Below are 26,932 nucleotides of genomic sequence, written 5' to 3' on the forward strand. Positions count from 1 at the left end.
CCGCCCCTCGGCCCCGCCCCCGCCCGCCCCCACTGTCTCGCCGCCTCGCTCCCCTCGCTCTCGTCTGCAGCGCGGTGAGGCCCTTCCTCCTGCTGCCGCTCTCCGGGTCACAGAGACCCGCTGCCTGCTGGGCCCATCGCCGTCCCGAGGGAGGAGGAATTGCCGTGGCTTGAGTAAACTCAGGTTGAGTGGTGGACAAGGGTCCCACGTAACTCTTTGAAGTTATTTGGACCAGGACATAATTTCAAGTCTGCTTCCCACCCCCTACCCCCCAAATTTTTCCAGTTTGTCCACCTGGCACCTGGAGTTGAACAAGAGCTATTTTTAAATCTCGGGAAACATAGTAAGAGCTCCACCAATGTCCTCTTTTTTTCCTTTCTCTCAATGAGTTAGTTGAGCTGAGTAATAGTTGCTAGTTGATGGCTTACAACAAATCTTCCTTTGATGTTTTGCTTCTTTTGCTTGATTTAAATGATTGAGGGTGCTTTGCCTGTTGAGAAAATGAATCTGATTACAAAAAAGCTTATTATTTTTTTAAATCAACAGCTAGACCGACAGATTGTAAATAATATCATCTGAAAGCCAGAGCTAGTTTCTTGGGCCTGCAGTCTGTGCAGTAGAATAGGGTTCCTGCATTTGGTTTAATTCTCTGGTTTAATTCTTTCCTGTGCCACACTGTTTATTGCTTTTGAACAAGGGGCACCATATTTTCATTTGCACTTGGCCCTGAAAATTATGGGACTGATCCTGCTGAAAAGAGAGGTAGGTGAATGACCTCTATGGGAACTGACATTATAAATATGGATACTACACAGGTTACCTGACAGAATCAGTCCTGTGGCCTAGGCCCATTTGATACTAATGAACTAACCTGTATCCTGAACCTGTAGACCTGTGGATCAATTGGAACTCAGTCTGAAAATAATATTTATCTGTGGCAGGATAGTAAGAAGCTATAAAAATTCCTGGGCATGTGGAATGGGGAGGCTGAAACAAAATCAAATAAGGCCCAACACTTTGGGTAGTTTGTGCCAGCTTCTGACTCTCAAGGCTTTATCTTCCCCAGCCAAAGACTCTTGAGAGCAAATGGTTTATACCTCTCTTCCCTAACCAGTGAACACATGGCTTAAATCACCCTGGTCTGGAAAAATAGAGAACAAAGACCCAATTCATGCTATTTGTGCCAGCTATACCCAAGGACAGATGAAGTCTGGGAGACAAATAACAAAAACTCAGAAAGCATTTGGATGGTATCACTTGAGGAGGTGTTAGGCAGAATAGATAACTGCTAAGACAGGAGGAGGGGAAAAGGGGGGGAAAAGGGGAATTTATCTCACCCATCAAACAAAGAATCCAGCAGTCTTTGGACTTGCCAAGACAAAATTGCCAGATGTGCTCATAAATTCTGGGAAAAGCTGCAACAGTGTGAAAGGGGGACCTTGAAACCTATAAGGGTAAAAGTATAAAGCTCTTGAACCCCCACCAGACAGGGCACTCAGACTAGCTGAGTTGCCCACTTGTGCTTTATACCAAGTGTATTCTTAATACATTTGCTTCCTTTGCTTCGTTAGTAAATTTTGCTTGCTTTACTTCAACGCTGCTTTCTATCACTTGTCTGAATTCTTTCTCATGAGTATAACAAGAGCCAAGAAGGGGACAGCCAGCTCCCTTTGACTTGGGTGACTCTCTGGTAACATATCTATGCAAAATAATGTTTTTATTCTGAAAAAGCATTGGCATGAGAAACATTTCTTTCTACTATTATTAAATACAAAAATTGAACAAAAATTTTCTTCAAACTGAGTTTCAATGTAGCTGAATCTCTTGTGATTTTAATGTCCCTAGTAATTAAATTTTTTTTTTTTTTTTAAAGAAACTCTGCTTTAGGGACTGGAGAAAGGGATGAGATGGGGTAAAATGGATCATTGGAAAGAAAAAGGGACATCTGTAATATTTTAAAACAAACAAACAAAAATAAAGAAACTCTGCTTTTTTAAAAAATTGATTTTAGAGAGAGGAAGAAACATCAATGTGACAGAGAAACATCAATTGGTAGCCCCGCATATGCATCTGGACCAGGGATCAAACCCTGCGACCAGGGTATATGCCCTGACTGGAAATTGAACTGTGACCCTTCTGGTGCACAGGCTGATGCTCAACCAACTGAGCAACACACGCCAGAGCGTTTAATTCTTAATTAGAATATGGGTATAAGGTTTAGCTAAATGTTTCAATTGATTTGGTTGTCATGTAGCTTATGGTCAAAGATAAGAAAGCATGTTAGTCATGTTCTGAAGGACTGCCTATAAATCAAGTTCCAGAAGAAATGTCTAAAAGTGTACTTTGCTTGAGATAATAGAAAAATATAGCTAAATACAAAAGGATAACTTAAACAAAAGCAATAGTCACAAGATGTCTAGTTTCTGCTATTTGCTTTAAAGATAACATCGAGACAGAATTATGAGATATTTTGCAAAATCTTGGTTCTTCAACCCAGCAACCCTTGTTCTCATAATATAATTTTCTGTTGCTGATGTTTCTATTTCTTTGTCAATGCTATATTTCTATTTCTTTGACGGGATAACTCTAGAGCCACAAGGAGTTATCAAAAAAAATGTTATCAATGACTAAAGGAACACAGATTTCTCTCTCAGGTTCCTGGGACTTCCCCTCTCTTACTACATAGCCACATAAAAACTTCCTACTTTTGCTTTTTGTGACAGACAGATTTGAAAGGTCTTGCTCTCCTCTCATCTCATCTCTGCCAAACCCAATAAAACCCTGTCTCCAAGCACCAGTGTCTCAATGTTTTGGCCTGCTAACATATCAGGTACACAAACCTGGATTTTGGGAGGTGATTCTGCAGTATCACAACTAAAACAACTTTGCGAATTGTTTAGAACTGATATGAAATATCTTTTTTCCTTTGTATTTTTTAAAATTAATAATCTTTAAAAATTTTTAAATTATACTTGACATACAACAAGGGTGGGGCAAAAGTAGACTTACAGTTTGTATGGAAAATAATACAATAATTAATAAATAGTAATACAAGAATAAAATGTTTCATGTACACACAACTGTAAACCTACTTTTGCTCCACCCTGTATATTAGTTTCAAGTATACATCATAATTAGACATTTATGTCACTTACAAAGTGATCACCCTAAGTCTAGTACCCATCTGACACCATACAATGTTATTGATTATATTATCTATGCTGTTCTGTGCATCTCTGTGACTGTTTTAATAACTGGCAATTTGTACCCCTTAATTTCTTCCCCTTTTATAACTATCCCTCCAAACCACCTCCAATCTGGCAACCATCAAAATGTTCTCTATATCTATGAGTTTGTTTCTGTTTTGTTTGTTCGTTTGTTTTTTAGATTCCACACATAAGTGAAACATATGGTTTTTGTCTTTCTCTGTTTGACTTACTTAGCGTAATACCCTCTAGGTTCATCTATGGAGTTGCAAATGGCAAGATTTAATTCTTTTTTATGACTTACTAATATTCCATTGAATATACGTACCACATATTATACATTAGTTTGTCTATTGATTGACACTTAGGTTGCTTCCATATGTTGGCTATTGTAAATAATGCTACGATGAACATAAGGGTGCTTATGTCTTTCAAATGAGTATTTTTTATTTCTTTCAATAAATACCCAAAAGTAGAATTGCTGGGTTGTATAGTAGTTCTACTTTTAATTGTTTAAGTAACCTCTATACTGTTTTCCATAGTGGCTGCACCAATTTACAAAACCACCAACAGTGCAGGAGGGTTCACTTTTCTACACATCCTCCCCAACACTTGTTTGTTGATTTGTTGATAAGACCTGTTCTGACAGGTGTGAGGTGATATTTCATTATGGCTTTAATTTGCATTTCCCTGATGATTAGTGATGTTGAGCATCTTTTCCTATGTCTATTGGCCAGAATCTGTATGTTCCCTTCCCTTCCCTTCCCTTCCCTTCCCTTCCCTTCCCTTCCCTTCCCTTCCCTTCCCTTCCCTTCCCTTCCCTTCCCTTCCCTTCCCTTCCCTTCCCTTCCCTTCCCTTCCCTTCCCTTCCCTTCCCTCCCCTCCCCTCCCCTCCCCTCCCCTCCCCTCCCCTCCCCTCCCCTCCCCTCCCCTCCCCTCCCCTCCCCTCCCCTCCCCTCCCCTCCCCTCCCCTCCCCTCCCCTCCCCTCCCCTCCCCTCCCCTCCCTTCCCTTCCCTCTTCTCCTCCTCCATCTTCCTCCTCTTCTTCGGCAGAAATATCTCTGAAATAAAGTTGTATTCTCAGTGCATTACATCAGGAGGCACATAGTGCTTGTCTATTCTAATATTGGGGATTAACTTTGATCACTTGGTTAAGTTTGTGTTCACAAGTTTCTCCATTATAAAGATAATAATTTTTAACTTTGTAATTAGGAAATAATTTATGCTTCAAGACTATGTAAATTGTATAAATTGAGTTTCCTGGGGAGCAGATTATGAGATGGAGATTAGTATGCAAAAGGTTTAACAGAAAATGCTCTTGAGATAACACCTGTCAGAGGAAGGGTAAGATGCAGGACTGGGCAGACAAGTTGAACTGCAGCCTCAAATGAAGCTTCAGTGGATCCTACAACATGTTCTGAAGATAGGATGATCTTGAGTGCTGTCTTGAATAGAAGCGAGAGGACTGGGCTTTTATACCCAAGCATTGGTTGTCAGGTGTCCTGGAAAAAAAAGTGTGACTTTGGTTTAAATGGGTCCCTTTGGTTGAGGCAGCTCTTAGGTAGGGTTAATTGACAGCTAGGAGCACACCTGCTCATAGCATTTCTAGCAGCTGGGATAAAAAGTCCTTAATCTGAAGTAAGATCTAATCATCTGCCCAAAGTAATTCTCTGTTTCCTTTTTTAAAAATCCTTACCTGAGGATATGTTTTTCATTAATTTTAGAGAGAGAGGAAGGAAGAGGGAGATGGAGAAAGAGAAACATTGATGTGAGAAACAGCAATTGGTTGCCTCCTGCACATACTCTGACCAAGGATTGAACCCACAACCTGGGTATGTGCCCTGACTAGGAATTGAACCCATGACCCTTTGGTGCGCAGGATGGTGTTCCAACCAAGCCATACCAACCAGGGCAATTCTCCTTTTCCTTATCAAGCTTTCATGCTGGTGGAAATGAGGTACTTTCACTGAGTTGCAAGAAATGCATTTCCGGGGACCCATGTTTGGGAGGCTGTGGTGTAGTTATAAGGTTTATTAAAGCTGGAGCAAATACAAAGGACTATGTCGGGTTTGGCTCCGTCCCATTGTGAAAGAAGTCCAGCCTTATTTTCATCAGGACCAGAAATAGTGCCAGTGTCCAGAAATTCTGTGCCATGCCAAGGCATAGTCCAGTTTAGTGTCTGTCTCCATTCAGCTGACGCTGTTCCCAGGCTCCTGTTTGGAGTGCTGGTGGCTGCTGAACCCTAGGCCGCATGGCTGCTACAGAGAGAGAACACATGAGCACACAAGGCAAGCATGTGTTACCAGGTGAGAGAGAGAGAGAGAGGGAGGGAGGGAGGGAGAACTTTGTTAAGCTTAGATTATATTATTTCAGGCTTAGGAAGGACCAGGTGCTTTTTTCAAACTAATCAATCAATTTCCCAGTCCTTCTCAGGTTAGGATTGGGTCCTCCCCCAAACCAATCCAAGGTTCTGTGTCCCTTATCTAATCTGATCTTTTCCCAGTCTAGGCTCTGCCCCTAATGGTCACCATCTTAGTTCTTACTTTGCATCCGCTTATCCTCCCTGCTCCATCTTGGCTTCTATTGCAGGTGTGCTTAGCAGAGGAATTTCCACTTTATTGTTTTATCTTCCCTTGGTAATCTGGATTAATGGCCAGTTGTACCCTGGGAAGATTGGAAAGCCGGTCCTTCCTCCTTATATGGGGGAAGGAGGAGTGTTAATCACCTTGGCAGGGCAATGCTGTGATCCCTTGGGGTGGGTGTGAAGCTGTAGCTTCCTAGTGAAGCAGGCTTATGATCCAATTCAGCTCCTTAGTAGATTAAGCTTCTTAATGTCTGATTCCCTTCCTTTATTAATATCTAAAGGTACCTATGCTGACACTTTGATCCACCAGTTTTAGTACTCATTGATGCTTTTCTAACTCCATTATTTCTTCTGTGTTGATTAGCTGACATTCTACTGTAAGGAGGAGCACCCCCATCACTCTTATTTATTTGCTTGTTTACTTGTGTATTTAATTATTTGCATCAGAATGTACTCATGCATTTTTATTTCTCAATGGATTATGTATTTTATTACTAAGATTATTTATTTTGATGCTTGAATTGTCCCAACTTTTATTGGTGGCTCATCATTCTTTGAAAAATTTTTTACTTTCTGAAGTAACAAGATGTTGTAGGCTTATGCCTGCCCCAGTGCTAGTCAGCCTTTTTTCCAAGGCCTGTTTTTGTAAATTGAGATCTGGATGCTAAGTGTGTTCTTTGCTTGTGGTATGTAATTGTTTCTGGGTCTTCAGGAGACCAAACTGATGGACATACACATGCACATACATGCACACACATTCCTATAGATATACTTTTCTATATTTATGTCTATTTTTATCTTAATATATTAAATTTAATAAGTCCATACTGATATCCCCAGTTCCTATCCAATACCGCAGTTAAAGTTCTAGTCTTCCCCCATTTCCATACTTGTAATCCTACTTTCCATCTTCTGGCTATCTATTGTTGATTTCTAATTTAATTCTCTTGTAGTCAGAGAATATACTGTAAAGATTTTAATCCTTTGAAATTTATTAAGACATTTTTATGACCCAGCATAATGTCTATCTTGTGAATGTTCTATGTGCACTTAAAAATAATATGTATTATGTGTTTGTTGAGTATGCTATTTATAAATATTGATGAGGTCAAGTTGGTTGATAAAGTTGTTCAGATTCAAACCTTTACTAATTTTTGTGTAGTTAGTTTAAAGGTGTTCTATTTATTGTTCAGAAAAGTGTATTAAAATGTACAACCGTGATTGTATATTTATCTATTTTTTCTTTAATTTTTTCAGTTTTTATTTCATGTATTTTGAAGCTCTGGTATTAGACACACAAACATTTCCTATTGTTATACCTTCCTGATGAATTGATCCTGCATTATTATGAAGTGTGTTTGCCTTTTAACTAGAATGTTTAGTCTACTTATATTTAATATAAGTATTGATATCCCTGGATTTAGGTTTATACTTTAGCTATTTATTTCCTATTTGTCTCATCTGTTTTTTATTTCTCTGATTCTCCTTTTAGCTTTTTTGGGGGGATTTACTAAGTTATTTTCAATATTTAGTATTCCTCTATTGAACTTTTAGTTTTTACCTCTTTGCATTTTTATGTGGTTTCTGTAAGAATTACAGTATACATTCTTAATTTATCACAGCCTACCTTGATTTAATATTATGCCACTTTATGTATTTGTATTTGTGTAAAGAAATACTGGGAATATATCCAAATCTACTAAAGTGTGCTATCTATAAATAAATTATGGGAGGTAAATATATGAAATTATAGGAAGTGAACAGGAAGCAGTGAGATTCCAAATTATACTTGTTTGATTTATAAAATGTATGAATCTATTAAATATAAAATGAATTTTAAAAGGAAGTGAAAATATTTATATAACTGCATAGCTGTAAAATAAATATTCTAAAGTTGTTTATTCATAGTTGAATCATAGACTATAACTAAAGAGAAAGCCGGCTCTGAGCTGCTAAAAATACATGCCAAGCTTTCCACTTGCTTTTCTATTTAGATAAAAATGAACATTTTGTCACACTCACTGTTTTTTATTTTTTATTTTAAATAACCAGTCTTTGTATCTAGCTTTTTATTTGATCAGAAGAAAAGAAATAGTTAATTCAGGAAATGAATGCTACCAGCTATTGAATAAGAGCATATATTTAATTTGGGCTATTATTTTTTTGTTAGTAGCCAGGTCTTTTATTCCCTTGACTCTAACTTTTTTTGAGCAAGTGTTAGGTCAACAAAAGAGTATATAAATACTGAGAAACATGTCTTTTCTTATGAATAATTTAAAAATTGGCTGTTGAGAAAAATGCGAGTGTGTGGGTTTATACTGTCCCCTCATCTGGCACTGTCAGTCCAGGTTATAATGGGTTTTGGGGTAAGAGACACATACAAGTGAAGTCTGGCTAAGCATGAGTATGAAAGGAAAGATCTGGGCTACTAGTTAGAAATATAAAATGGGGGAAAAAGATATTCACATTGTTGACAAAATATCTAAGAATAACATTGGTCATAAATTTGAGAAACCTATAGAAGGAGGAAATGTAAAATACAAAACATAAAACATTACTGAGACTATTTTCCTGAGAAGAAAACCAGGTAATTAAGAAGTGTAAATTTCTTCCAAATTGATTGCCGTTTTGTGTAATACCCATTAAAATTCCAAAGTATTCTTGTGGAATTTGACAAGTGATTCAAGTTTCATCTGGAAGAATGAGAATTAAAACACTATCACAATTAAATAATCCCAAACAACAAGATGGATTAATAGCTAGGTACAGTGATGATTAGATAGGGATAAAGAAAACAGTAACACGTACATTGTAGACTCCTGTTGAAGCATATAGAATGCTTAGTGTACAATTCTTTCAGCTGTTTTGTATATTTGAAAAATTTTCAAACCAAATGGGAGAAAATGTGGCGTTACTGCCAGTTCATATTACATCAAGACCAAATGCCTCTGCCTGGCTTTTAAAACTCAGAATTAAAATGTTACACCAGAGATTCTAAGATGGCGGCAGAATTAGTGGAAGCTACACTGACACTCTGCCAGGACCAAACTGGCATTACAACTAAAATATAGAAAAAGCAGCCTGAATAATCAACTGAAGACTAGCTGGAGAGCATCCTCATAACCAAGAATGTAAAGCAGACACAGCATAGAGACTGGTAGAAAGTGCAGAGGTGCAAGAGGGCTGATTGGGCTCCCACAGGCAGCAGCTGAAGGTGCAGAGGAATATCTCAACTGTGGGGGTTCCCACTGAAAACTTTGGGGTCTAAACCCTAGGCTGGGCTTTCCAGCCAAGAGCGCCAGAACTGAGAAAGGTGCACACATAATAGCTGGCTGTGAAATGCAGCCATGTTTCTGTCTGCCAGGGAGAGACAGCTGGAAATGCAGGCACCCTCTTAAAGAGCCAATCCACAAAGTTTTGTGTGTAGCCGCTCACCTTGGGCTCTAGCAGAGGGACTAGAGCTGTGTGAGAAGAATCCAAAAGTGTTTGGGGGATAGAGCTCAGAGGGCAGCTATCTGAACAATTACGCCATATAGCAAAGGACGTCTTTCTCAGGCAGACATTTTATCTTCCAAGGAGCTTTTGCCTAGAGAGGAAACAATTGCCTTACCCATTGAAAATCTCTCACTCCACCTTGTGGCGTCTCTACAGCCTGAGGCTCATTAAGAGAATGAATAGCACTCAACCTCTGGGTGCTTTTAGTCTGCCTGATTTGCTTCTGGACCCAGGGATTGGAAAAACAGACCTTGGTGTGCATCTTGGTCCTTTCCAAACACACCCAGCCCCAGCACAGAGAACCACAAACTGTGCAGTGCAGAAAGCTTCAAATAGGGTATTCAAGGCCAGTCACAAAACAGCATCTGACACTGGCCTGTGCCAGAGACCATCCAAAAGACTGGAAGATCTACTAATACAAAGAAACAAATCCAAATAGGCAGCCAAAATAGGGAGACCAAAAAAACAAGCCCCAAGTGAAAGAACAAAATAATTCTCCAGAAGAGCTAAATAAAATGGAGATAAGCAATCTATCAGATATAGAGTTCAGAATACTGATCATAAGGATATTGAACAGCATGAGAAGAGACATGAAAACTATGAAGGATATTAAGAATGACAAAGCAGAAATAAAAAATACATTGGAAGGAATGAACATCAGATTAGGGGAAGCTGAGGATCAGCTCAGAGAATTAGAAGACAGGGTAGAAAAAAATCACCCAATCAAAGAACCAAAAAGACAAACAATTAAAAAACAGGAGGACAGTCTCAGGAAGCTGTGGGACAACATGAAACATAACAATATTCACATCATAGGAGTCCTAGAGGAGGTTGAAAGTAAGCAAGTGTTAGAGAACCTGTTTGAAGGAATAATGGCAGAAAGCTTCTCTAACCTGGTGAAGAAAAATGTCACACAAGTTCAGGAGGCACAGAGACCCAAGCAAGAATAATTAAAAGGGGCCCATGCCCAGATACATCATAATTAAAATGCCAAAAATTCAAGACAAAGAGAATCTTAAAGGCAGCAAGAGAAAAGCAATCTTTTACCTACAAAGGAGATCCCATAAGACTGTCAACTGACTTCTCATCATAAACTCTACAGGCCAGAAGGAAATGGCATGATGTATTCAAGGTAATGCAAAACAAGGATCTGAAACCAAGACTACTCTATCCAGCAAGGCTACCATTCAAAATAGATGGTGAAGTAAAGCTCTTCCCAGACAAAAAAAAAAAAATTCTAAAGGAGTTTATCACCACCAAATCAACATTGCAAGAAATGTTAAAAGGACTGCTGCAATCAAGAATGGGACAATTAAATTTGTTTTTGACTCAGTAGATTGAGATGTAAATACAATTGAGGTTAACAGATATATAGTTATAGATTATGGTGCATTTTTTAGAAGAGAAAAATTTATTGATTGAAGAGAAAACAGTGATCCAACTGTATTGTTAGAATGCTTGAAGGAAGAGAGGTACAGGCTGCCTTTTATTTTTTCTATAGCAGCCCAATAATTCTGTATTATTGATTAATTCAGTATAAATTTCAACATTTTTCACACTGATGTGGGAGTACAACTAATTAGACCACATGTGGCTCTTAGATGATTTCTCCCAGAATATTAAGCCTTCCCCTGCACATAGAGGCTTGTCTGGTATTGAATATATTTTCTGAAACACAACATATGTAAAAAATAAACTAAATGCTTTTTCACATGAAAACAAAAATGCCGTAGGGTTGTTCTGTGGACTAGTGCAATAATTCTAGGAAATTGTTCTGTAAGCTCTAAAGCACTACACTTATTGACTTTTGAAGAGGTTTGATATTCCAGACACGCAGATTTTTAGGTATGTATAGTGCACCCATATAAGCACTATTTTTAAAAAGTAAATAATTTGAATTAGAAAATTCCTAAACTCCTATAGAATTTTCCTTAATCTTTTGGCTTCTTCTTCCTTATTCCAGATAGTGATAGTCTTTTTTGTCCTGAACCCACGCCGGAAACAAGATTTCTTCCTCTCCACTGTGTGCACCACTAAGTCCTGTTGATCTGTTTTCTCTGCTGCTAAGTTTATGCATTCAGATGGTTCTGGTTTTATAAAGGTAATCTGGACCCTAAACCATACATCCTATAACATCACCAGCAGGATCTAGAACAGCTTTCAGGAATTAGACGCTTTTATATTTCTGCAGTGAAACATACAAATAGTCACACCAAGCAGGGTAACTAAAAATTATGCATAGTTTCATGTCAGTTTGGGGCAGGTATTGCCACAGAGAACTTTAGGACAGTCAGGCTTTGCTAGAAAATCAGTTAATAAGAATTATTTCTTTAGTGTTCAGAACTTTTTGCCTTTGGAATTGAGGATAATGGATTTTGGAATTGGGGTTAAAAGATCATGGGCCTGCTGTATAATAGCTTCTGTAGGACCTGATGCTTCAGCTCTCTCATTTCCAATTCTACCTTTACACTAGTGAACAATTTCAACATTTTGTCTCCCATTGCTTTAGATAAGACTCTGACCTGTGCAGATGCAACCCTCAACACTTTTACCTTCTACACCTTTACCTTCAACAGTGGGCTCCACTGGCACCTGAGTGATCAAAGGTCCACTTTGATGCTGTCTCACTAGTTTAGTCAGTGGCCCCACCACTGCCCACTGGAGAGATTCCTAACATGAAATTTTCCAATTTTGGTTTCTCATTGATTTGGCTCCTACCTGTACAGTTTCACATTGTCTTTGGTTATTTCTCTCTCCCTCCTTCTTCACTCTCAACCTAAGACTTGCAGTTCACTGATCATCCTTACTATTTCCAAATCTAGGCTCATCTGTTAATAAAATGCCCTAAATGTATCTTCCTACATCATCAACAGGAAGAGCACGTAATTTGGCTTTGAATAAAATTGTTATGCAGATGTTACATTAAAAAAATTTAAAAATTCTAATTTATTTTTAGTCTATAGAAGGTATACCAGATGTTACACAGTGCGCTTAGGTCATTATTCCACTGTCAGAAATTACTATGAAGAATAGCAATTTACTTATGATTATAATAAAATAATAGTTATGAAAAAAATGAAATAAAATGCCCTTTCTCTCACATCAGCTTAGTGAATTCATACTTGTGCATGATGCAACTCAAACACCTCATCAAGGAAAGTTTCTTAGCCCAATAGAAGCAGAGTTTATTATTATTATTATTATTTTCTGAACAGGTTTTATTACACAAGAAGGACAGGTCTCAGTCCTTCTTGGCTCTTGCCTTCCTCATGGCTACAGGCACATTGCTCAGCTCCTCTCTCTTCCTCTGGGCATGGATGTGTGTCCCCACCATTTTCTTGATGAACTTCAGGGCCCTCTTACCTTTAGAGACCTTGAGTAGCTCCATGGTGCCGCTTAAATGTGGCAAAGCCACACACCTCTGTGATCATGTCCCTCATGAACTTGGTGTGCTTGCTGATGGTCTTGGTCACCTGTGATCCCTGTTGAGGCCCATTGCCACTGGGTAGCTCAGAGCCATGGCTTCTGCTCTTCAATGCCTGCTGCAGCAGAAAGGCTGACCGAGTTTATAATTCTTTTCTTTGTATTGCCAATGTGGCTAGTTTATATATAAATATGTGCCTGTATAGCATTAACGACACTATTGCAGATTTTATTTACTTGTCTGTATTTCCAACTAGGCTGTGGTCTTCCTGAGGGCAGAGACCATGCCTCCCTATTCTCTGTTTCCCAGCGTCCAACTTGGGACCTGGGTGTGTGTTGGTTTGCTTTTAAGAATAGATTATTGGTTTTTATTTATTTAATTAATTAATTTTATTATTATTATTTTTAAAAATATAACTATTGATTTCAGAGAAAGGAAGGGAGAGGAAGAGAGAGAGATAGAAACAGCAATGATGAGAGAGAGCCATTGACTGGCTGCCTCCGGCACACCCCCAACTGGGGATGAAGCCAGCAACTGGGGCATGAGCCCTGACCAGGAACCAAACTGTGATCTCCTGGATCCTAGGTCAATGCTCAGCCACTGAGCCATGCCCGGCCAGGCCTGGGTATATTTTTAATAAATGTGAATTGAAGGAATATAGTCACACCTTCAGGTCAGTGTTTCCTGAAAAGTGGTCTATGGACAAACTGTTGAAGAAACACCCAGAGTCCTACAAAAAACTTCATATGGCTGTGTCCAACCCTAGATAGCTCCAAGGAGAATTCCAGAAGGAGGCTCTGGAATCTGCACTTAAAAAAAATTTTTTTGTTGTTGATTAGAGAGAGAGGAAGGGAGAGAGAGACAATGATTTCTTGTTCCATTTATTTATGCATTCATCCATTGGTTGAGTCTTGTATGTGGCCCAACCAGGGATTGAAACTACAACCTTGTTGTATGGAGACCATGCTCCAACCAACTGAGTCACCTGGACAGATCCTTGGAATCTGTGCTTTAAATCAACTCTCTAGCTATTCTGAAGACTGAGCACCATTGTTTTGAAGGCCTTTGAAGCATGTGGGATCTGTAGCCAGGAATGAAACTGTTTGACATAAGGCAGCAATTTTCAAGCTTTTTCATCTCATGGCACACATAAACTAACTAATAAAATTCTGCGGCACACCAACAAATATATTTTTTGCCAATCTGACCAAAAAAAAAGGGGGTATAATTTTGATTCATTTTCACCAGATGGCTATTGTTGTGTTGGCTGTTGTCACTTTTTTTATTTGAGAATCTAAGGGGAAAAAGGTCAGTGCCCCTGACTAAATAATCATGTATTGCATGTTTTAAAATTTCTTGTGTCACACTGGTTGAAAATCACTGACCTATGGTGATTTTTTTTCCACTGCCCACTTTGTAGTTTTTCTGTCTCCCCCTTGATAATGGTGGCCACATACCTCAGCTGTTCCTTAGATCCTATTTCCTCCCTGTTTTCCCATTTTCTGTCCCTTATCTATTTTGTAACAAGAAACCAGGCAATAGCAATTAACAGCACTTCATTCCATGATCCTTACGACAATTCTGAGATATGTGGGACTTCAAGTATATAAAAGTTGTGGGTGACATATTTGTTATCACATCAATGACTGACTCTGATTCAGGGTTTGAGGGCATTTTCTATGGAATAAAGGGAAGAGTTTTGTCTATGGCCTTAGTGAAAATTATTTTGGCAGCTTAGAAGCTCTTTTCACACTTTTCTCTTTATAATTCTGCTCTGGAAAGCTGTGGTTGCTGGACAGATGATGCCAAAAAAATGTTAGGCAGTGGTATAAGAATTCCTCAGTGAAAACAGGATTGTTCTGACCAAGGACAGTTTAACTAGAACAAAAGGAAGCCACCTTATGCATGGGCAGGCAGAACTGACAGTCTTATATCACCAGAGGACATATTTGAGAAGGAAATGTAACATTCCATCATTCTTCCTTTTTATTATAACTGTATACAATGACACATAAGAACAAAAATAATTACCTATTTTTTAAAGTAAAAATAAATCTGGGCCTGATTTCTTCTTCCCACCTCAAAGGCTGGTGAAAAGTCTAGTTTGGTCACTGTTACCAGTGGGCCCATCCCCTTACTTTACAAGAATTCAAAGGTTGTACTTCAGAAACGTTTAAATGCTCGTGTCTATGGTCGTGCAGTGTTGGAAAGCTAGGAAGATCACTCCCTCCATGCCAGCATCGGGCCTGGAGTTCTTTTACTAAGGTGTCTGGTTTCCTGGTCTGCCATTTATTGGCTGCCTGACAGGCCTTACTAGCTCCCAGGGTCCTGGACAGAGCAGAGGGCAGATTTTTGTCACTTAAAGAAGTGTACAGTTCACCGCTGTACTTCTCCAAATCTTGGGGAAACCTTGGTGCAGGCCATTACAGCCAGTACAGTTTAAAGCATTAGTCTCCATTCTCTCTGCTTCTGATATGACATAACCCCAATGTTTACCAGCTCTCTCATAGGAAGGAGCTTTAGAGACAGGTAGAGGTAGGGAAAGGAAATGACTTCCTTTTAAGTTTATACTGGCAAAGGAGCCCCCAACAATAGCCGATTGGGTTTTTTTTGATAACTCACTGTACTATATAAACACAATGGGAAAAACAAGATGGAAATAGATTAGTTTGAGAGGCTTGCCAAACCTCATGTGTAATTTTTGCCCATGGTTTGTTAGCTCTAGAGGTCATTTTGCCTTCATTTTTGTCCCCATTTCTGTGGGATATAGGCAGGCTGGTCCTCCCAAGAAGAAGAGTTACTTCTTTGCTCTCTAGCTAATAATGTTAATAGTTGTCATATGTTCTAAGATACACCACACCCTGTTCAAGGATCTCCCTCCAATTTTTACACTCCCAAAGGTATTATCATCCCCATTTAACAGATGAGGCTCACAGAAGTTAAGCAATTTTTTCTTACAGTCAGTAAGTAGTAGAGGCAGAATTTGAAGTAATGCCTACATAACTCCTAAGCCCATGTCTTCCTAACATCTTCCTAAATCTTTTAGCATTAGATTTAAAATACAACTTTTCCATAATGGCCTTACCATTATTAGCTTATTTTTTAAAAAATATATCTTTATTGATTTCAGAGAGAGGAAAGGAGAGGGATAGAGAGATAGAAACATCAATGATGAGGGAGTCATTAATCATCTGCCTCCTGCACGCCCCCGACTGGGGATTGAGCCCGCAACCCAGGCATGTGCCCTGACCAGGAATCAAACCCCAATCACCTGGATCCTAGGTCGACACTCAACTGCTGAGCCACGCCCAGCTGTGCTATTAACTTACTTTTATTAACACCCTATAGTCTTCCCTCATTTCTTCTTAGAGCTCCATTTTGTGGATAATTAAATCCATTCTCTGCTCACAGGTGTAAGCTGGGCATTCTACTGACGGCTGCAGGTATATTCTGGGTCTTTCCTCTCCTAGGTATGTCTCCATAACATCAGCGTATCAGTGATTGGAGGACTACCCCAATGACATAAGTGTTTCTAATTTAGCTACTAAATGTTTTTCTCTTCTACTGAGCCTTGGCAGTTTTTTTCCTCTTGAATTGTCTAATTTTCTTTAGATTGTAACATGGCTATTTTAATCATGGTTCACTGTGATTGCTTGTTGAGATCATCAAATCACACTTCTGAGGGCAAGTGTTGAAAAAGCATCATTAAATTTGTTCATACCCTGTCCATTGTATTTCTTAAATTTCATATTTAAACTCTTGTATTTTTCAGCAATGACTATTTTGCAGATTGACCCATAAAAGAAAATTTGCTGGCTCACTTTTGGGGACATTCTTTAAAGTGTGAAGTTTCTTTAAAGTGTGACATTTTATTTTAAAGACTAAGTAACAGGAAATTGGAGATAGTTGTATTAGAAGGGAAAAATTTAAAGTAAGAAACGCGAGAGCTACTTGAAAGAGATGGCTACCCTTCCCAGGACATAAGTCAATAGACTCTTTCTATTTTCAGATATGGTGATGATTAGACACAGTGCTGAACAATTCTTAGCCTCTTGTGTGAAAACTCTTCTGTCCAGGGATCCATTAGCGGGAACATTCTGCACAGTTCACCACAGCTGATTGGATTAGAAGGGCATCTAGAGGGGGCTTAGAACAAAATCTTTCTCCAAACTGGGAGAAGGTGGACCAACCCTATCATCCTCTCAGAAATCTGGACAGGGGAGTATATAAAAGGTTGAGTAATTGGTGGCAGGTGTAGAAGATGAAAGACCATGAGGTAGAGAGAGGTCATGGGGGACCATGAAAGATGATGTTAAAAGTAAGTAGGAGCTGCCAGGAAGCCAAATGATAGGAGTAGGGGGAGTAAAAGAGGCACAGGGAACAGGCTGAGAGAAAGAGTAGCTGAGTCCCATGGTAATCAAGCCCTCTGAAGAAACTGGAGGAACCTGTGCCTGTGTAACCTCAGGTAGCCTTAGATTTGGTGTGACTGCTTGTGGTCTTCCTTCTGGACTTCTGTGAGCCTTATTTGATGTTAGTGATTCCTGCTTACTCATTGCTATGTGTATCCTGACAATTAAACCTCATATTCTCTGAAGGAACTTGAGGGAAATTGTCCAACTAACCAGCACATCTAACATTCATTTTAAGTAGTATTTTTTTTCTCAGCTCAAATTTATTCTTTTATTCATTAGTGCAAGACATAGAAAAGATATATCAAAACTTTATTTTTGACTATAATTCTACTGGTATGAAAGACATAGAGTTTATTACTTTTTCCCTTCATTTAAGAGGAACTTAATGTTGCATTCTCTGGGCATGAAGATGAGCCAAGAGAAGAGGGAGCAGTCAATGTAGCATGGTTATATCCTGTAAGATCAGGAATGATACTTTATATAGAGAATTGATCATGTTGATGGTGAGCTATACTTATGGCTTGACATTCTGTTTATTCAGCAAAGTCTAATTTACAAGTTAGGGACTTTAGGAGAAATTGTACATTCACAAGTTTAGAGTTCTGTTTAACTCAGACAATGCAGCCTCAGACACAATGGAGACATGATGGAGGTGTGCTCTTGCATTTCTGGGTAAGGGAAGAAACAGAGCAAATAGCTGAGAATATGGATGTTGATTTAAAACCCAGCTCTACCACTTACTATGTGTGAGCTTGGGCATGCCACTTAATTTCCGGTTTCCTTATATACAAGGGAGATGATAATAATAGGAAGAATGTAGTGTTGATTTTGTAAAGATTAAGTGAAGTGATATGTTAAAGTACCTAACACAATAAGGGCTCATATAAATAGTTGTGATGGCAATAGTCATGCATGTTGTTGTAGTTGTTGTAGTTATTATCATTGTTCTTGTTAGATGGCATAGTCTAGAGATTGGCTAATTATGGCCCATGCGCCAAATCTGGCCCACAACCTGTTTCTTGTAAATACAGGTTTTATTGGAAGACAGCCGCATCCTCTCATTTGCTTATTGCCTATGGCTGCTTTCATATTACAACATCAGAGCTGTGACAGAGCATGGTCCACAAAACCTAAAATATATACTATTTACCCTTCATAGAAAATGTTTTCTTATCTTTGACATAGTGGAAACAGGAAACAGTAAAAGTTGAACAGTCATACAGATCTGCACCTGAATTTGTATGACTGTTAAACAGTTTAACAATGAAAGTGTGATGAAATTGGGCAAGTTTCTCTTTGAGAATCAGTTTTCTCATTAGTTATACTGAGATGTAAATAGACATTATTGTGGTTATATATGTTAAAGCCTTTAGCACAGAATAGTTGGTAAAATGTAAATAAATATTGACATCAGTATCTTTCTTTTACATTCCTTCTGCTTTTTGTCTTATAGTAAGAAAGATAGATTGGATGGTTCTGAGTTTAATGGCTACCACAACTATCTTAGCAGGGCTGGAAGGAATTATCTGTAGCATACTTTTGAGTTCTTAAAATGAGTTTAAATGCTTAAATGCTTCTGAGTTTGACTCGACATGAAATGTGTGTGCTGGTCATAGGGTCTCAGGAATAAGTTTAGATGTGATTGTATAATATAAATGAATGTTTATTTAAAAATTATTACTAACCATTATAATATCACTTTCTATTGAGGAGGCATATTGAGTTTTGAGACCACAATTAATCACCAACTGGGTGAAGCATTCATACAAGATCTCAAACAATTGCTTTTGGCCCAACCTTGATTTTAGTTGCCTATGTGGTGAAGAGTCCCAAGTCACCTCCTACTACTGATGTAATTGAGCCCTAACTGTCTGCAGTACCCTTGATTCCATCCCTTAAATAGACTTTAAACTTCTTCCCTAATTCTGTCTGCTTCCTTGGGTCACTTCACACATAAATGGCCTGTAACCAGATTTGCATCTCGGCTCTGCACTTGGTCACCCCAAATAAAACAAGATCATCTAAATAATGGCATACTATTACCCTTAAATATCTGAAATAAATTTAGGACAGGAAGTACAAATTGTGCTGTTTTCCAGAAGCCAGAATAAAAACCCTTTTAAGATCTCATAATCCTAATTAAAAATAAAAACTTAAATGGTCTTGGTTCACTTTCAACAAACATCTGGCTCTAAAAAAGAGATCTTCTCTGCACCAACAAACATCTTAGATAAATTCTAAATCTATTTGTGCTCGTAAATTTTAATGCTTCAAGGCACTTGAGTTCAGATAATATTGAGAGCACTTGTTCTTCAGAAAGCCTGGGGGTGGTTCAGAAGAGCAACCCAATATCTCATAGCAGCTAAACAGTGCAGAAGAGAGGCCAACTGTGAGAAAAATGCTATATTAGGAATCATTTATGTTGATATCTGACTCCTGGTCTCATATCTTAGAAACTCCTTAGGTCATTAACAATTTTATTTTTCTCATAAGATTCCCATGTAAAAGTGAAAGCTGTCATTTATTTGAGATTCATCTAAAGAATTTAAGGGAATATGAGAGTTGTGAGTTCCAGAATATTCTTTCCAGATGAAACTGTGCCTTGGTTCATCAAAAACTTAACTGGAGCCCTAGCTGGTTTGACTCAGTGTTAGAGCATTGGCCCTCGGACTGAAGGGTCCTGGGTTCGATTCCGGCCAAGGGCATGTACCTCAGTTACAATCTCCTGCCCCAGTTGGGGTGTGTGCAGGAGGCAACCAATCAATATGTCTCTCTCACATTGATGTTTCTCTCTTTCTCTCTCTCTCTCACTCCCCCCCTCTCTCTCCCTTCCACTCTCTCTGAAAAGCAATGGAAAAAATATTCTCAGGTGAGGATTAAAAAAAAAAAGCTTGACTGGATTCCTTAGCATTCAGAGAAACATAGACTGAGAAGAGACTCCCTGAAAAGATCACTGACTTTACATCCTTTATTATACACTTGAGGGAGAAGAGGCTTTGACTTGTCCAAAGTAAGACAGTGGCAGCCGATGACACCCAGGTTTCCTGCCTCAGTCTTCTGCTGCAATGAATGGGGTCCCAGCAAATCCTGAGGCTCCATCTGGGTGTGAAAACTCCCCATAATGTGTTGGCTCACATGGACATACTGATGATAAATATCAAAAAGGTAGATCAGAGCTAGGATCGGTGTGTATACCATTAAGGGAAAACAGAGAAACCATTTGTTTTTGTAAGGCACCTGCGAAAATAATAAATTAACAAAGAAGTTTTGTCTTATGGCATATTTACTAGGGCAAATACCATTGACTATAAAACTTAAGAAAGAGCTTAGTAATATTATTAATATTCTCAGTTTTGAATAGAATCCACAGGTGTTTCTTTTAAAATCATTATTATTGTAAATTAAAATTCAATGCTAAATTCTAAAAGTTTATATAAGTTATGTAGTGTCTGAAGGTGCTTGTTTTTCTGTGGATTATTTGAACAGTGCCAGAACATTTCTTGTGTACAAATTTATTTCTCACTTGTTTTCCTGGTGCCTAAAATTTTTGCCTTTAGTTTTTGCCTTTTGGATTATCATTATAGTGAACAGCTACAGGGATCTCAGTCATAGACAATGGTTTATCAGCTTGAATTACTTATTAATGCTCTAGCAGAGAGGAGAAACCTGAGGGAACGGGACATAAAATTAGTAAGTTTTGATGGAGGTACAAGAAAAGAGTGCCAAGAAAGGGAATTGCATCATGGTCAGGACAAAGCAGAAGCAAATGTTTTTTAAAATGAGAAGCATTTACAGAGAGAATAGTAGAAGCTGTTGAATAACAATATTGCCTATCTCATAATTTTGTCTAGAATCTGCCCTGGCGGCTAATAATACATAGATGCTTTGGGTTTTTTCTTTTTAGTAACAATACATTCATAACATTTATAGAGTTATAAACGGCAGCCACAGCCATGATCTCATTTAAGTGACTTTGTCAGGTTGCCTGGACAGGTTCTAGTAGCTCCATTTTAGTGACAATAAAATTGAGGCACAGAGTTATTAAGTGACTTGTCCAAGTTTATATAACCAGTGAATAGGAAAGCTAAGTTGGGGACTTGCATCTTTTGGTTCTGAACCCAGTGTCCTCTTTCTCCTGTCCCAGTTTGAGTAGGGAAAACTATGCTTCAGAGCCAGGTAACCCAGGCTTGAACTTGCCACTTTTCTTGCCAGCTTTGTGACCTTGGGCATGTTACTAACTGCTCTGAATCTCAGTTTCTTCATCTATGAAAAAGAGGAAATAATAATACCTACCTTGTAAACTTGTTGTGAGGATTCCATCAAGTGAAGCAAGCAAAGCAATCAGTTTAATGCCTGGATATGGCAGGTACTTAATACATAGAGCAATAAACACCTGGAAAAGACACCTACTGTTCCTATTTCATAGAATTCTCCTATATTTAAAGGTTAAATGATGAATTAGGGCAACTTTCAGCTTATTCAATGATAAAGTGTCTCCTTAATTTACTTTAATTCCTGAAACTAGCTCCTGTGAAAATATGTGTGTGTGTGTGTGTGTGTGTGTGTGTGCATGTCTTGGGGCACACCTGTACAAGTGTATCCACACGTACCTGTGTGCATGTGTTTGGAGTACAGCAACAGCTGGTTATCTATGTTCCTAGGCTATGTGGATCCAGACATAGTGATCAACAATGGAACATTTGTCTGCTGATGATATCTGGAAACTGGACCATGACCATAAATGTAACAGCCAGGTGGGTCCTATCTCTGTGATTGAGCCCCAGAAACACAGGCTTTGTGCTCTCAAAGTATTTCAATGGTACTTGGATTCCAAGCCTGGAAGGTTGTGAGCAAATATCTTCAGTAGACACAACTATGAACTCACAAAATTACATTTATTTTTGAGTATGCTTTATTTACAATTATTCATTCTATCTTGAAATCTTTTAGAATAGACTTGATTAAAATCATTACATAAAACAATCTTAACTTTTTGTTACATATGGCACAGAATAACTTAAAAACTTTATAAATATGTTTCATTGATGCACTAATAGGAGAAGCACCCTTTGCCAAAAGCAGTACAGTAACTTAGTTCCATTTGGCTACAGTAGCGCTTTAAAAAATGACCATGAGATAAGTGCTGTGGCTAAGAGATTAAGTATGCTTTAAACTGAGAGTTTTCCTAATTAAGGTATTTAATTTCTTTCTTTAAGTATAGAAGAATCTGCTATTCAACTTAAAGTAGAGTAAGGTTGCTCACTCTATTTTAATAGTATCGACTAGGACAGAGTTCTTTAATTACAGATCCATTAATCATTCAAGGACTGTGTTTCACTGGGGTGAGGGGTATATTTAAAAAGCCTTAATAGTCAGAAAGTCTCCAAACTAAACAAAGGTCCGGAAGGTACCATTTTATTTAAGGTCAATCAACTATATAGGAGGACCATTGTTTTCCAAACCCTCGTAGAGTTGTGTTACAGTCTTCCCATAAAATTAGCTCAACTTCCAGTTTATTTAAAGAACTTATACTTGTTACATTTTAATCTGCTTTGACAGCAATGGAAGGTCATAGAAACATTAGAACATTAATTCACATTTGAATCAACATGATACAAACATGCACACATATGTATATACTGAGTGTTTTCATTAATGACTCTTGCTTTTCCTCCATGTAAATATATAAATATCAAATAAAGTGCATGGGAACATGTCTGTACATGTATACAGATGCACATTTGTCTATAATATATACCTGAATAGATACTTATGGAGAGAAAAACACACACATTTGTAACATATATGTACTCAAAAGACATCTGTCAGGCAGTATTTATGTTCATTTTTATCAAGATTGAGTATATGGGTGGAATCTGTAATCTTTTCTCTAACTTATAATGAGATGTGCAGAGTTATAAACTAAGGCAAAATGCATAAGAGCAGAGACTTTTTAACACTTGTATTTTTATTAGTTAGTATGGTATAATCTTTAAAGTAGTTCAGATCAAATGCAGCCTTTATACTAGTGATTTGCTATAAATTCTACCTCCAAACTAAACACCTTTCATTGTATCTATAAGGACATAATTAGGATAGCCCTAATGCATTTCCAAATTATACAGTGGCACCTCCCATGTTCTTTAGTTTTTAAATCTATATATTATTCAAATGGCTTAGAGCAAAAAACTATTTCTCATTCAATAGAAAATATTATATTACTGCTTTTTTTTTTTAAAGAAAAATTGGGGAGTACAATGTCAGTGGGTAGTCTTTAGGGACATAGAACAAAAAATTTCCTCAAAACTTTGGTAGTCATAGGTTGGATCCAGGTTGAAGTACCCAGTTTTAAACTAATTGTAAATTTTGACCTCAAGTGATATTTTCCCCGTCCTGTGCTTTGTTAATATTCATCAGGAAACCTATTGAGAAAACTACCCTCAGTAGAAACAAACCACTTTCTGAACCAGTAAGAAATAAATAAATTGAATTGATTCTCAAAATAAGTCTGTTAATATTTTTGACAAGGACCAGTCCAATTAGGTCATTTCCTTTAAAGGCAAAGATCTTATTTTAATTATTTTTATATCTTTAGTACCTAGGACATTTCCTCATAGATAGTATACACTCAGAAGATGATTGTGAAACCAAAGCCGAACAGTAAATAATATAGATTGATTGCTCTGAGAGCATCAATTTACCTGATTGATGGGTGCCCATAGGAAGGTCACCTGCATTTTACAGAGATGTCCTAAGACTCTATTGCTGTCAGTAGCCAAAAGCCCGAGTTTATTCCTCAGTCCTGACACAGTCACATCAATACTGCTTACTGCTCTAAGAGAGTGTGCACGATGCTGTCATAAAGAGCAAATTACCAAACACCTCTATGGTGCCGTTTAGGAGAAGCAATTTCTAGGAATGTATTAGGTAACATTAAATTATCCTTTTGATAGGATAGCTAGTAGAACAAACACTAAAGACCATATTTTAAATTCAGAGTAAAGCCCAGGTAGTAGAAGAGAAAGCAGCAATATTTATGAAATAACATTAAAATCTTTTTCACTTCTGAGAAGAATTAACCTGAAATGCAGCAAATGCCAGCAACTTTGTGAGTATATCAAAATGGCAACTATGAAAAAGTTGTCAAGTATTTCATTTAATTATCTTAGCAATACTGACTTCATAACACTGTTCTTAGTGCCTTATTTTTTTATTGTTCCAAATACGTATCATGGTAAGTTTTAAAGAGAATTGTTCTTTAAGAAGCTATGCTATTCAATCAACTTTTCACTGTTTATAGCTATTTCTATTTATAGCAGTAGGTAACCAACTCATGCCATCAATTAACAACATAGTAGCAAGGTTTTCACTTGAAAATAGAAGTTAATTTAGATTTGTGTCCTCATTATAATTACACAATAAAAGCTAATTACTTTAAAGACATATCATTTACAATGTTAAAAATAAGCATCATAAAGCTCACAGCTGAAATGCTGTCAGAACATTTTTGAAGTGCACATTTTGTGGCATTTAACCCTGCTTTTAACTAACTGAATAAAATGAGGCATGTAGATATTGTTGTTGGTTCTATTAGACCCGCCTAATTTTTTCCAGTCTCCTATTATCTTTTCTTTCCTTTTTTCCAGATAGGTGCAAATCTGTTCTGTGGGTCCTCCACGGTTGCCATGGCAACTAGTCTCTCACACACAGCTAACCTTTTCATTCACTGTGTTGATATTGTCTGTAGGAGCATCTTCTGAATTTTGTTTTCCTAGAGGAACCATAGTGCAGTCGTTCCCTGTTGTCTTGGCATCTTTCTTTGAACTCTTTTTATGTTCCTTTTGGAGTTGACTAGATTTGTAGGCCAAGGCTGGGATAGTGTTCACTAAAATTAACTGCAATGGTTTTTTATTTTCCTTGTACTGACACTGAATATACCGCGAAAAGGCTGACCTGTAGGTCTTGTTGAACAGTGTGTACACCAGTGGGTTCACTGCTGAGGAGAGGTAACCGATCCAAACAAACACATTGAGCAGGGCTCCAATGACGTCCTCATTGCAGGACTCTTTGCAGATGACGGCCATTATGTTCGTGATGAAGAAGGGGCACCACATCACCACAAACAGAAAGAAGACGATGCCCAGCACCTTGCAGGCTTTCTGCTCATTGCTGATGGACTGCATAGTCCTCCTGCCATAGGACCCTGGCTCCCTGTGGATCGACCGCTGGAAGAGCTTTTCTGAAGACAGGGAACTCTGGGGAAGGAAGCTGAAAGAAGCTAATTTGGCCCGAGTGCCAAGATCACTCAAACACAAAGTAGCTTCTTTCTGGAGTGACTTGATAGTTAGAAAATAGGTGATTACCATGATGGTTAAGGGGATGAAAAATGACACAAAGGAGCCTATCAGAACAAAGTTATCGTCAGCAAGTAAGCAACTCCCTTCCTTAAAGACCTTGGAATCATCCTGTAGCCCGAAGACTGGTATTGGCATGGATATACCTAGAATTAGACAGAAAATGAAACATGATTATTAAGGAATTGAGTACATGAAGGCCAGAGCATTGATACATAATGGTGGCCGTGCAAAGGATTTTATATCAATGTTGTTTAAAAGCTTAACATATACTTTCAGTGACAATTTAAAATTACCTCGGAATTACAGTTCTCTTGGAATTCCTTTATTTCACCATTGTTTAAAACTTAACATATATTTTCTTTTTTAAAAATATATCTTTATTAATTTCAGAGAGAGGAAAGGAGAGGGAGATAGAAACATCAATGATGAGAGAGTCATTGATCGGCTGCAGCCCGCAACCCAGGCATGTGCCCTGACCGGGAATCGAACCCTGATCACCTGGATCCTAGGTCGACGCTTAACCACTGAGCCACACCTGGCCGGGCAAAAGTTTAACATATACTTTCAAAGAAAATTTAAATTTCTCTTGAACTTTACTTACAGGTATTAGTTATTATACAGTAATGGTAAATTATATGTATTATAATATGTAGTTATAACATTTAATTCTAATATATATTAATAATAATATATATTAATATATAATATATTTTGACTATATATAATATATAGTTTATAATAGTTGTATGTTATTTTGCCTTATATAACCTTTTACCTATAAAGAAGTACAATAAATCTAGACAATATTTCATGCTATATTTTTCTGATCATATTATATTTATTAATGGAAGAAAATACACAGAGAAAAAGAAATAAAAATAACAATGACCAATAATGATGCCATCCAGAGATAATCACCATTTACAATATGATGCTGTTTATCTTATTTTTTTAAAAAAATTTTTATGCCATGAGTTTATTTACAAACACATCTAGTATGTCAAGTTCAACAGTTGGATCCATTTTTCAAAGAAATTGCACCTCTTAAAATGCTCCTCTTCATATCTGTTTTATGTATCAACTAAAACACCTTTATTTCTTAAACAGTTGGTGTTTCACTATAAAGAAAGGTGCCGCAAATCCAGATCCAAAGTATGTAGTGATCATAGCTAATAACTGCCACTTGCTTTCCACTGAAAATGGCAAATTCTTCCCTGAGTGCTCATAGTGGCGCCTACAACCTCAGAGGCTGTGAACTGCCCAATGTTCTGTCCCAGCAGAGTGCTGTGGGGAGACCTGCAAAAGGCACATAGGCTGAAAGGGGAGGAAATGTGGTATCACACCGAGTCCTTCTTTTTCACCACAATGTGGTTTATTTTAGGTAAATACACACACACATCATGCACACATTTTATTAAATTATAAGCATTTTTCTTTTTGGAATATTTGAAAAG

The 26,932-nt window shown here is 37.8% G+C and overlaps 1 protein-coding gene and 1 pseudogene across 3 annotated transcripts in view; both read right to left on the reverse strand.

Moving 5' to 3' along the window:
- Positions 1-12,526: 12,526 nt before the first annotated feature.
- Positions 12,527-12,805, reverse strand: LOC308553207 (large ribosomal subunit protein eL36 pseudogene; annotated as a pseudogene). Its single transcript has one exon. The product of its transcript is annotated as a large ribosomal subunit protein eL36 pseudogene (transcript).
- Positions 12,806-21,997: 9,192 nt separating this feature from the next.
- Positions 21,998-26,932, reverse strand: part of HTR2A (5-hydroxytryptamine receptor 2A) — a 76,203-nt gene continuing 71,268 nt past the window's right edge. For both annotated transcript variants that reach the window (XM_081129601.1, XM_081129602.1), the window contains one exon: positions 21,998-25,621. In XM_081129601.1, coding sequence (XP_080985727.1) covers positions 24,822-25,621 — 800 coding nt within the window. In that variant the 3' untranslated portion in view covers positions 21,998-24,821. The remainder of the gene's footprint in view (positions 25,622-26,932) is intronic.

This window comes from Miniopterus schreibersii (assembly GCF_964146895.1).
Source record: "Miniopterus schreibersii genome assembly, chromosome: 2".
Classification (NCBI taxonomy): domain Eukaryota; kingdom Metazoa; phylum Chordata; class Mammalia; order Chiroptera; family Miniopteridae; genus Miniopterus; species Miniopterus schreibersii.